The 13026-nt window shown below is 45.4% G+C and overlaps 1 protein-coding gene across 1 annotated transcript in view; it reads right to left on the bottom strand.

Moving 5' to 3' along the window:
- Positions 1-4605, bottom strand: part of LOC139277572 (probable aminopeptidase NPEPL1) — a 31670-nt gene extending 27065 nt beyond the window's left edge. The window contains exon 1 of the mRNA XM_070896218.1: positions 4380-4605. Coding sequence (XP_070752319.1) covers positions 4380-4559 — 180 coding nt within the window. The 5' untranslated portion in view covers positions 4560-4605. The remainder of the gene's footprint in view (positions 1-4379) is intronic.
- Positions 4606-13026: the final 8421 nt, after the last annotated feature.

The following is a 13026-nucleotide window of genomic DNA, read 5'->3' as shown; positions in this document are numbered from 1 at the left end:
CATCCCAAGTTACTTCACAGGAATGTTGTCAAACAAAACTTGACACCGAGCTACATAGGAGATTTCAGGACAACTTGGTCAATGAGGTAGGTTTTAAGGAGCGTCTTAAAAGGAGGAGAGGTGTGTAGAGAGGGAATTCAGAGCTCGGGGCCTAGCTAGCCAAAAGCACAGCCGCAAATGGTGGAACGATTAAAATCAAAGATGCGCAAGTGGCAGAATTGGAGGAGCGCACAGATTTCAAAGGTTTGGAGGAGGTTACAGCGATAGGGAGGGGCAAGGCCATGAAGGGATTTGAAAACCAGAAGGAGAATTTTAAAAATGAGGCATTGCCAGACCGGGAGCCAATGTAGGCCAGGGGTGATGAGTGACTGGGTATATGTGGGCATATTAAACACACTGATTTGTACTTTGCTATTTAGCTGTGTGCTTTGAGCTGCACAACATTTTGGCGTTGTACCACACTGCATTGTGAAGTCCCCGGATATGAGTTTACATCTGGAATTCCCTACATGTTCAGTCACTAATTAATCACGAGATAATCAAGGCATTGACAAAGAAGAAAAAGAAAGACTTGCGCCTTTCACGATCACCGGACGTCCCAAAGCACTTTGCAGCCAATGAAGTATAACACTTTGGCGTTGCAACATGCAAAAGAGGGAGGGGAGGGGGTAGGAGAAAGTCTACAAAGAACCAGATAACTGTGTGACGAAGGAAATGTCTGGCAGTTCTCACACTTCTATCAGCTGCTTATGGAGAAATACAGGGTGTAGTCCAGATATTAATGCAAAGAACAAAGGTTAGAAAATAACAATACTTTAAAAGGGACGCTGTTGCCATATAGTATTTTTCAGAGAGGCTTTTGTCCTGCTCCAACCTGTTATAAATATTCTACCACCATATCGGGAGACCCACTACAAGCTCTTGGTGCTGTGCTATTTAAAACAGTCAAAAAATGTCATAGCACCACACACATACAATTACCAATTAAATTAAGAGCCGGGATTAAAAAGTAAACATAGACAATTGATATTTCAACTTAAAAACCTAATTAATTACATAAAATACAATAGAGATGAGAGACCAGGCGATGTGTTGCAGCTGTTGCAGGTGGGAGCTGGTGGACACCATTGAGATCCACGGCGATCACATAAGAACATAAGAAATAGGAGCAGGAGGAGGCCAAACGGCCCCACGAGCCTGCTCTGCCATTCAATAAGATCATGGCTGATCTGATCATGGACTCAGCTCCATTTCCCCACCCGCTTCCCATAATTCCTTATCGTTTAAGAAACTGTCTATTTCTGTCTTAAATTTATTCAATGTCACAGCTTCCACTGCTCTCTGAGGCAACGAATTCCACAAATTTACAGCCCTGAGAGAAGAAATTTCTCCTCATCTGTTTTAAATGGGCGGCCCCTTATTCTAAGATCATGCCCTCTAGTTCTAGTCTCCCCTATCAGTGGAAACATCCTCTCTGCATCCACCTTATCAAGGCCCCTCATAATCTTATACGTTTCAATAAGATCACCTCATTCTTCTGAATTCCAATGAGTAGAGGCCCAACCTACTCAACATTTCCTCATAAGTCAACCCCCTCATCCCCAGAATCAACCTAGTGAACCTTCTCTGAACTACCACCAAAGTATATCCTTTCATAAATATGGAAACCAAAACTGCACGCAGTATTCCAGGTGTGGCCTCACCAAAACCTTGTATAGCTGTAGCAAGACTTCCCTGCTTTTATACTCCATCCCCTTTGCAATAAAGGCCAAGATACCATTGGCCTTCCTGATCACTTGCTGTACCTGCATATCATCCTTTTGCGTTTCATGCACAAGTACCCCCAGGTTCCGCTGTACTGCAATCTTTCTCAATTTAAATAATAACTTGCTCTTTGATTTTTTTTCTGCCAAACTGCATGACCTCACACTTTCCAACATTATACTGCAGCAAATATCTACAGCAAATGTTGGTTGTTCGAGGAACTTCGGCTCAGAATAGATGAGCTGGAGTCCGAGCTGCAGATAGTGCGATACATCAGGGAGGGGGAGAGTTGTGGACGCTGTGTTCCAGGAGGCAGTCACACCCCTTACGTTAAATAATTCAAATTTTGTCCGTGGTCAGGGACAGGTGGGTGTGACGATGAGCGGGGCAGGTCTGGGAACCCAGGAGGTAGTGATGGAGGAGCCTCAGCACTTGCGCTAGTCCAACGGGTACAAGGTTCTTGCTCCCTGTGTGGACAAGAGCAGGGGCTGCAGGGAGGATGAACAAACTAATCATAGCGCTATGGTATAAGGGGCCATTCAAGTGGGGGAGAAAAAAAGAAATATTGTAGAGGTTGGGGACAGTATAGTTAGGGGGATAGATACTGTTCTCTGCAGCCGAGAGCGTAAGTCCCGAAGGGTGTGTTGTCTGCTCAGTGCCAGAGTTAAGGACATCTCCTCTGGGCTGGAGAGAAATGTGGAATGGGAGGGGAAAGATCCAGTTGTCGAGGTCCACATGGGTACCAATGACATAGGTAGGACAAAGAAAGAGGATCTCTTATGGGAGTATGAGCAGCTAGGGGCTAAATTAAAAAGAGGAACCACAAAGGTAATAATCTCTGGATTACTAGCTGAGCCACGAGCAAATTTGCATAGGGTAAATAAAATCGAGAGATGAACGTGTGGCTCAAAGACTGGTGTGGGAGAAATTGAGATTCCTGGTGGACTGGCATTAGTACTGGGCTAAGAAGGAGCTGTTCCGTTGGGACGGGCTTCACTTGAACTGTGCTGGGACTAGTGCCCTGGCGAATCAAATAACTAGGGTTGTAGAGAGGGTCTTAAACTAAATAGTGGAGGGGAGGGTGGGGAGGGTTCAGGTGAGCGGAAATTTTAAAAGTCAAAAAGAAATGAGAAGGCAATAGAGCAGGGGTAGCGATGGGGGAAATGATAACCAGAGTGTGACAGGAAAGACAGAATGTATAAAAATAAGAGTGCATCAGAAAGTGGGGTCAAAGCGCCAAGTGGGGTCGAAATAGTGCCATGGGATCTTTTACATCCGCAGACAAGGCCTCGGTTTGCTGTCTCATCCGAAAGACGGCACCTCTGACAGTGCAGCACTCCCTCAGCACTGCAATGGAGTGTCAGCCTAGTTTTGTTTGAACCCACAACCTTCTGACTCAGACGAGTGTGCCACGGCTGACACAAACACCTGCGTCTGCACACATTCGGAGATTGAACTCCAAGATATAGTCAATGTAGTCACCAAGATGAAAGCACGGTCCTTACGCTTAACATCTGTAAGACAAAGGTCCTACACCAACCTGGCACAGCACTGCCCCCCAGTCATCAAGATTCACGGCACGGCTCTCGACAACGTGGACCACTTCCCATACCTCGGGAGCCTCTTGTCAACAAAGGCAGACATTGATGCGGAGATTCAACATCGCCTCCAGTACACCAGTGCTGCCTTCGGCCGCCTGATGAAGAGTGTTCGAAGACTAAGCCCAAACCTACCACCAAGCTCATGGTTTACAGGGTTGTAGTAATTCCCGCCCTACTATATGGGTCAGAGACATGGACGACTTACAGAAGACACATCAAGTCGCTGGAGATATATCACCAACGATGTCTCTGCAAGATCCTACAAATCCCCTGGGAGGACAGACGCACCAACATCAGTGTCCTCGACCAGGCTAACATCCCCAGCATTGAAGCACTAACCACACTTGATCAGCTTCATTGGGCAGGCCACTTAGTTCGCATGCCAGATACGAGACTCCCTAAGCAAATGCTTTATGCGGAGCTCCTTCATGGCAAACGAGCCAAAGGTGGGCAGCGAAAATGGTACGAGGACAACCTCAAAGCCTGTCTGGTGAAGTGCGACATCCCCACTGACACCTGGGAGTCCCTGGCCGAAGACCGCCTGAGGTGGAGGAAGTGCATCCGGGAGGGCGCTGAGCTCTTCGAATCTCGACGGCGCGAGCGTGAAGAGGTCAGGCGGAAGGAGCGTGCAGCAAATCAGTCCCACCCACCCGCTTCCCCGACGACTATCTGTCCCACCTGTAACAGGGTCTGTGGCTCTCGTATTGGACTGTTCAGCCACCTAAGGGCTCATTTCAGGAGTGGAAGCAAGTCTTCCTCGATTGCGAGGGACTGCCTGTGATATGAAAATTCTAGAATGAGGCCCGAACGATGCTATCATTAAAAGCTGCTTTTACTCTCGCTAGTTGCAGGCCCCACTGCAGCCTCAGGCGGGCTGGTAGGTAGGTAGGTAGGTAGGTCGAGGGACTGAATGGCCTATTCCTCTGAGCCAAAGCTTGAGGGTGTGGGTGTGGAAACCATTTTGGAAACTGCCGCCACCGGTTGATTATTTTTTCCTCTCTCTCTCTACGCTACCTCCTGGGTCACCCGGGGCTCCAGCTTGCCCTTCACTTGGCTCCAGGCGAGTCTCTGCAGGTTGGCCAGCTGCCCCACCAGCAACACCGGCCTACGCCGGGGGTCGGCATCGCCAGCGCTGGCCGCGAACGCCAGGTGCTCGACTGCGGCCGCCCCGCCGCTCCTCTCGCCGCCCTTCATCGCGCCGTCCCCGCTGCCGCTGCCGCTGCTCTCTGTCAGGCTCGGCCGTGCGCGCGCATGCACGGCGCGCACACACGCGCACGCGCACCCGGAGGCGCCAGGACCGGGGGCGTGTGCGTGCGCGCGCGCGCTCCCGCCACAATGTTGCGTGCCAAAAAGCAGACAGCAAAATAATGCAACTAAAAAAATGTGTTGCTGTCATTTGCAGTTCGTTAACTTTTTTTTTTAAAAAAAACATTGTTGGTATGCAAAACTTTCTTTGTTTTTTGGTACACATCCACACACACCAGACTGATTCCTGGGATGGCAGGACTGACATATGAAGAAAGACTGGATCGACTAGGCTTATAATCACTAGAATTTAGAAGAAGGAGAGGGGATCACATAGAAACATATAAAATTCTGATCGGATTGGACAGGTTAGATGCAGGAAGAATGTTCCCGATGTTGGGGAAGTCCAGAACCAGGGGTCACAGTCTAAGGATAAGGAGTAGGCCATTTAGGACCGAGATGAGGAGAAACTTGCTAAAGGGATCAAAGGGTATGGAGAGAAAGCAGGAATGGGGTACTGAAGTTGCATGATCAGCCATGATTATATTGAACGGTGGTGCAGGCTCGAAGGGCCGAATGCCCTACTCCTGCACCTACTTTCTTTGTTTCTATGTTTCTATATAAATCTAGTTACAGCAAATTGTATTTATATAGGTTACAACAACTTGTATTTATATAGGGCCTTTAACGTAGTAAAACATCCCATGGCGTATTATAAAACAAAAGTACAAGACAAAAAATTTGACACCCGGGCCATGTGAGGAGATATTAGGACTTGGTCAAAGATGTAGGTTTTAAGGAGCGTCTTGGAGGAGGAGGGAGAGGTAGAGAAGCGGAGAAGTTGAGGCAGGGAATTCCAGAGCTTAGGCCCTTAGCATCAGAAGGCACAGCCACCAATGGTGAAACAATTGAAATTGGGGATGCTCAAGAGGGCAGAATTAGAGGAGCGCAGATATCTGGGGGGGGGGGGCGGGGGGGTGGCTCGAGGTGATAACAGAGATAGGGCGGGGCAAGGCCATGGAGGGATTTGAAAACAAGGATGGAAATTTTGAAATTGAGGCATTGCTTAACTGGGAGCCAATGCACACAAAAAAAGTTTTCATTTTAATGGCTAGTAACATCTAAATGTCCTAATTACATTCCTTCATTTTGGTTTTCCACTTTATGTTGCTTAGCTGTAGCATTCCTTTAGTGCCTTAGCTGACATAATGGTCTGGATTTTACTACTTTGTTGGCTGTAAAGCACTTTTGGATGTCCGGTGGCCATGAAAGGCACTATATAAATGCAAGTTCTTTATTTCTTTGTGGTCAGTGGCGAACGAACGGCACTACGGGTTCATTACACGTACACTTGCCCGGCTTTTGCACTATAAGTTTAGGTAATTAGAAATCCAAAATACTGTGGCACCCTCTACCAGAGATCTGGGATCTATGTGAACAGGGCAAGCAATGGTGTATCTCCTTAACCAACCAGACACGCAGAGTCTGAACCAGGAAGCGTAAGTTAGAATATTTAATTCAATGCCAAATCATGCACATAAAGCAAAATTAAAAAAATATGATTAAGAGACAGATTACAGACGGAAAGAAAAATCTCCAGCAATAACTAAACTCCAAAGGAATGAGACTCCACACTTGTAAAAGTTAATTTTTAGTGCCATAGAGGTTGTTTGGCAATAATTAAGACTTATCATGCCGTTAAAAATTCACTTAGATCAGAATGGACAACCCCTAAATTTTTCTCATAATAAAAGCAAAATACTGCAATGTTGGAAATCTGAAATAAAACAGAAAGTGCAAGAAATACTCAGCAGGTCAGGCAGCATCTGTGGAGAGAGAAACACAGTTAACATTTCAGGTTGATACGCTTTCGTGAAATATTCTGACGAAAGGTCAGCGACCAAAACATTAACTCTGTTTCTCTCTCTACAGATGCTGCCTGACTTGCTGAGTATTTACAGCATTTTCTGTTTTTAATCCTAACTTTTTCTGGAGTGTTTACCGGGTATCTATCACGTAAGTACTCCAACATCACGCCGTTGCATGTATTTGAGTGCCGGGTCTCTCCATGAGATACCAGTATAGCAGTTTCAGGAGGAGCAGGGCAGCTCGGACAGCAACTTCCTGATTTCCACGTTTAACTTCACATGGGCAGTCACTGGAAGTTGCGGTCCGATTTACTCTTTAATAGCTGTGAGCGCTTGCAGTTTCAGCATTATTTCTACCAACAAAATCCGGGCCAATAATATGCACCCCAAAAAAACCAGCCATTTAATAAGATCATGGCTGATCTGATCATGGACTCAACTCCACTTCCCTGCAAGCTCCCCATAACCCTTTATTCACTTACCGCTCAAAAATCTGTCATTCTCCGCCTAAAATATATTTAATGACCCAGCCTCGACAGCTCTATGGGGCAGAGAATTCCATAGATTTAAAACCGTCTGAGAGAAGAAATTCCTCCCCGTCTCAGTTTTAAATGGGCAGCCCCTTATTCTGAGACTATGTCCCCTAGTTTTAGTTTCCCCTATGAGTGGAGCCCTGTCATTATCTTATATGTTTCAATAAGATCACCTCTCATTCTTCTGAACTCCAATGAGTCAACCCCCTCATCTCTGGAATCAACCTAGTGAACCTTTTCTGAACAGCCTCCAATGCTGTTATCCTTCCTTAAATACTCTAGGTATGGCCTCACTTATACCCTGTACAGTTGTAGCACGACTTCTCTGATTTATATTCTATCCCCCTTGCGATAAAGACCAACATTCCATTTGCCTTCTTGACTACTTGCTGTACCTGCATACTAACTTTTTGTGTTTCATGCACAAGGACACCCAGCTCCCTCTGTACTGCAGCACTTTGCAATTTTTCTCCATTTAAATATTAATTTGCTTTGCTATTTTTTCTGTCAAAATAGATAACCTCACATTTTCCCACATTATACTCCGTCTGCCAAATTTTTGCCCACTCACTTAGCCTGTCTATATCTCTTTGCAGATTTTTTGTGTCCTCCTCACAATTTGCTTTCCTACCCATCTTTGTATCATCAGCAAACTTGGCTACATTACTCTTGGTCCTTTCATCCAAATCATTAATATAGATTGTAAATAGTTGAGGCCCCAGCAATGATCCCTGCGGCACCCCACTAGTTACTGTTTGCCAAACAGAAAATGACCCATTTATCCCGACTCTCTGTTTTCTGTTAGTTAGCCAATCCTCTATACATGCTACCCTCAAACCCGTGAACTTTTATTTTGTTCAGTAACCTTTTATGTGGCACCTTATCGAATGCTTTTTGGAAATCCAAATATACCACATCCATTGGTTCCCCCTTCTCCACCCTACTTGTTACATCCTCAAAGAACTACAGCAAATTTGTCAAACATGATTTCCCTTTCATAAAACCACGCTGGCTCTGTTTGATTGAATTATGCTTTTTCAAATGTCCTGCTACTGCTTCCTCAATAATGGACTTCAGCATTTTGAAAAGGGAGGGTGAACAGCCAGTTGTCGTGGTGCATATAGGTGCCAAAGATATAGGTAAACAATGGGATGAGGTCCTACGAGACGAATTTAGGGAGCTAGGAGCTAAATTAAAAAGTGGGACCTCAAAACTAGTAATCTCAGGATTGCTACCGGTGCCACGTGCTAGTCAGAGTAGGAATCGCAGGAAAGCTCAGATGAATGCGTGGTTTGAGGAGAGGTGCAGAAGGGAGGGATTCAAATTCCTGGGACATTGGAACCGGTTCTGGGGGAGTTGGGACCAGTACAAACTGGATGGTCTGCACCTGAGCAGGACCGGAACCAATGTACTAGGGGGAGTGTTTGCTAGTGCTGTTGGGGAGGAGTTAAACTAATATGGCAGGGGGATGGGCACCTATGCAGGGAGACAGAGGGATGTAGAATGGGGGCAGAAGCAAAAGATAGAAAGAAGAAAAGTAAAGGTGGAGGGCAGAGAAACCTAAGGCAAAAAGCAAAAAGGGCCACATTACAGCAAAATTCTAAAGGGGCAAAGTGTGTTAGAAAGTCAAGCCTGAAGACTCTGTGCCTCAATGCGAGGAGTATTTGGAACAAGGTGGACGAATTAACTGCGCAGATAGCAGTTAACGGTTATGATGTAATTGGCATCACGGAGACATGGCTCCAGGGTGACCAAGGGTGAGAACTCAACATCCAGGAGTATTCAACATTTAGGAAGGATAGACAGAAAGGAAAAGGAGGCGGGGTGGCATTGCTGGTTAAAGAGGAAATTAATGCAATAGTAAGGAAGGGCATTAGCTTGGATAATGTGGAATCGGTATGGGTGGAGCTACGGAATACCAAAGGGCAGAAAATGCTAGTGGGAATTGTGTACAGAACACCAAACAGTAGTAGTGAGGTTGGGGACAGCATCAAAGAAGAAATAAGGGATGCGTGCAATAAAGGTACAGCAGTTATCATGGGTGACTTTAATCTACATATTGATTGGGCTAACCAAACTGGTAACCATGCGGTGGAGGAGGATTTCCTGGAGTGTATTAGGGATGGTTTTCAAGACCAATATGTCGAGGAACCAACTAGAGAGCTGGCCATCCTAGACTGGGTGATGTGTAATGAGAAAGGACTAATTAGCAATCTTGTTGTTCGAGGCCCCTTGGGGAAGAGTGACCATAATGTGGTAGAATTCTTTATTAAGATGGAGAGTGACAAAGTTAATTCAGAAACTAGGGTCCTGAACTTAAGGAAAGGTCACTTCGATGGTTTGAGGTGTGAATTGGCTAGAATAGACTGGCGAATGATATTTAAAGGTTTGACGGTGGATAGGCAATCGCAAACATTTAAAGATCACATGGATGAACTTCAGCAATTGTACATCCCTGTCTGGAGTAAAAATAAAACGGGGAAGTTGGCTCAACCGTGGCTAACAAGGGAAATTAAGGATAGTGTTACATCCAAGGAAGAGGCATATAAATTAGCCAGAAAAAGCAGCAAACCTGAGGACTGGGAGAAATTTAGAATTCAGCAGAGAAGGACAAAGGTTTTAATTAAGAGGGGGAAATAGGGTACGAGAGGAAGCTTGCTGGGAACATAAAAACTGACTGCAAAAGCTTTATAGATATGTGAAGAGAAAAAGATTAGTGAAGACAAACGTAGGTCCCTTGCAGTCAGATTCAGGTGAATTTATAATGGGGAACAAAGAAATGGCAGACCAACTGAACAAATATTTTGGTTCTGTCTTCACAAATAACCTTCCGGAAGTACTAGGGGACCGAGGGTCTAGTGAGAACGAGGAACTGAAGAATATCCTTATTAGGCGGGAAATTGTGTTAGGGAAATTGATGGGATTTAAGGCCGATAAATCCCCAGGGCTTGATAGTCTGCATCCCAGAGTACATAAGGAAGTGGCCCTAGAAATAGTGGATGCATTGGTGATCATTTTCCAACAGTCTATCGACTCGGGATCAGTTCCTACGGACTGGAGGGTAGCTAATGTAACACCACTTTTTAAAAAGGGAGGGAGAGAGAAAACGGGTAATTATAGACCGGTTAGCCTGACATCAGTAGTGGGGAAAATGTTGGAATCAATTATTAAGAATGAAATAGCAGCACATTTGGAAAGCAATGACAGGATCTGTCCAAGTCAGCATGGATTTGTGAAAGGGAAATCATGCTTGACAAATATTCTGGAATTTTTTGAGGATGTAACTAGTAGAGTGGACAAGGGAGAACTGGTGGATGTGGTGTATTTGGACTTTCAAAAGGCTTTTGACAAGGTACCACACCAGAGATTGGTGTGCAAAATCAAAGCACTTGATATTGGGGGTAGTGTACCGATGTGAATAGAGAACTGGTTGGCAGACAGGAAGCAAAGAGTCGGGATAAACTGATGCTTCTCAGAATAGCAGGCAGTAACTACTGGAGTGCCACAGGGGTCAGTGCTGGGACCCCAGCTCTTTACTGTATACATTAATGATTTAGATGAAGGAATTGAGTGTAGTATCTCCAAGTTTGTAGATGAAACTAAACTGGGTGGCGGTGTGAGCTGTGAAGAGGACGCTAAGAGGCTGCAGGGTGACTTGGACAGGTTAGGTGAGTGGGCAAATGCATGGCAGATGCAGTATAATGTGGATATATGTGAGGTTATCCACTTTGGGGGAAAAAACACGAAAACAGAATATTATCTGAATGGCGGCAGATTAGGAAAAGGGAAGTTGCAACGAGACCTGGGTGTCATGGAATATCAGTCATTGAAAGTTGGCATGCAGGTACAGCAGACGGTGAAGAAGGCAAATGGTATTTTGGCCTTCATAGCTAGGCGATTTGAGTATAGGAGCAGGGAAGTCTCACTGCAGTTGTACAGGGCCTTGGTGAGGCCGCACCTGGAATATTGTGTTCAGTTTGGTCTCCTAATCTGAGGAAGGACGTTCTTGCAGCGAAGGTTCACCAGACTGATTGCCGGGATGGCGGTTCTGACATATGAGGAGAGACTGGATCAACTGAGCCTTAATACACTGGAGTTTAGAAGAATGAGAGGGTATCTCATGTAAGATTCTGACGGGACTGGACAGGTTAGATGCGGGAAGAATGTTCCCGATGTTGGGGAAGTCCAGAACCAGGGGACACAGTCTTAGGATAAGGGGTAGGCCATTTAGGACTGAGATGAGGAGAAACTTCTTCACTCAGAGAGTTGTTAACCTGTGGAATTCCCTGCCGCAGAGAGTTGTTGATGCCAGTTCATTGGATATATTCAAGAGGGAGTTAGATATGGCCCTTACGGCTAAAGGGATCAAGGGGTATGGAGAGAAAGCAGGAAAGGGGTACTGAGGGAATGATCAGCCATGATCTTATTGAATGGTGGTGCAGGCTCAAAGGGCTGAACGGCCTACTCCTGCATCTATTTTCTATATTTCTATATTTCTATTTTCCCTATAACCGATGTTAGTTTAACTGGTGTATAGTTCTCTGCTTTCTATCTGCCTCCTTTTCGGAATAGTGGCATTACATTTGTGGTTTTCCAATCCGCTGGGACCTCCCCAGAATCCAGGGAATTTTGGTAGATTACAACCAATGCATCCACTATCTCTGCAGCCACTTTCTTTAAGACCCTAGGATGCAAGCCATCAGGTCCAGGGGACTTTTCGGCCTTAGTCCCATTATTTTATCGAGTACTACTTCTTTAGTGATAGTGATTGCATTAAGTTTTTCCCTCCCCATAGCTCCTGGATTATCCACTATTGGGAAGTTTTTAGTGTCTTCTACGTTAGCCATACTTTTCCTTTTCATGTACATATAGAAACTCTTACTATCTGTTTTTATATTTTGTGCTAGTTTACTTTCATAATCTATCATCCCTCTCATAATTTTTTTCGTCATTCTTTGCTGGCTTTTAAAAGTTTCCCAATCCTCTGGCCTCCCACTTGTCTTGGCCACATTGTAGGCCCTTGTTTTCAACTTGATACCATCCCTTATTTCCTTAGTTAGCCACAGATGGTTAACCCTTCTCCTACAAGTCTTTCCTTCTCATTGGAAATATTTTTGTTGCGAGTTATGAAATATCTCCTTAAATGTCTGCCACTGCTCATCAACCGTCCCATATTTAATCTATTTTCCCAGTCCACTTTAGCCAACTCTGCCATCATACCTTTGTAGTCTCCTTTATTTAAGCTTAAAACACTAGTTTGAGATCCAACTTTCTCACCCTCCAATTGAATTTGAAATTCAACCATGTTATGGTCACTCATTCCTAGAGGATCTCCTTTACGAGGAGATCGTTAATCCTGCTCCCTGGTTGGCTCCGTAACATACTCTTCAAGAAAATTATCCCCGACGCACTCTATGAACTCTTCCTCAAGGTTACCCTGGCCAATTTGCTTTGTCCAATCAATAAGAAGTTTAAATCGGCCATGATTATCGCCGTTCCTTTTTTACAAGTATTGTGTTCCAAACACAGATGAGACTGCACACAGGGAGGTTAAAGTAACAGTGACCTCAATCTTTATTAAGACATTCCAGAGTGAGGAACAGGCCTTAGAGGCCGGCTGAAATACAGTGCTGGGATCCCTTGGGACTTCAGGGGATGCACTCCCTGGTGGCGGAACATGGGAGTGCATGCTTTACAGATACTCAACATCACTCCCCGCCAAAGTCAAAGTGAAAACTATTTACAAGGTGAAGCGGTCGGGAGCCTTTCTTTCCCTGGTGGACCGCCTCGGTACAAATGTCTGTTCTGGTGTGTTGGCTGTGCCCTCGCTGGGCTGGCGTGTTGTTGGCCTTGCAGGGCTGCTGGGTGAGCCTGGCCTTGCTGGGCTGTTGGTCGTGATGGATTCGATTTCCTGGTCCGGTGTGGTGTCGTTGATCCTTTGGGTGTGTGTTGTGGGCTCGAAAAAGGTGGTGTCTGCTGTGGGTTGTTCAGGGCAGTCTGTGAACCGCAGCCTCG

Source organism: Pristiophorus japonicus, chromosome 1 (genome assembly GCF_044704955.1).
Source record: "Pristiophorus japonicus isolate sPriJap1 chromosome 1, sPriJap1.hap1, whole genome shotgun sequence".
Lineage (NCBI taxonomy): Eukaryota > Metazoa > Chordata > Chondrichthyes > Pristiophoridae > Pristiophorus > Pristiophorus japonicus.
Note: the sequence above shows the minus strand (reverse complement) of the source record. Positions and strands in the feature narration are given on the sequence as shown.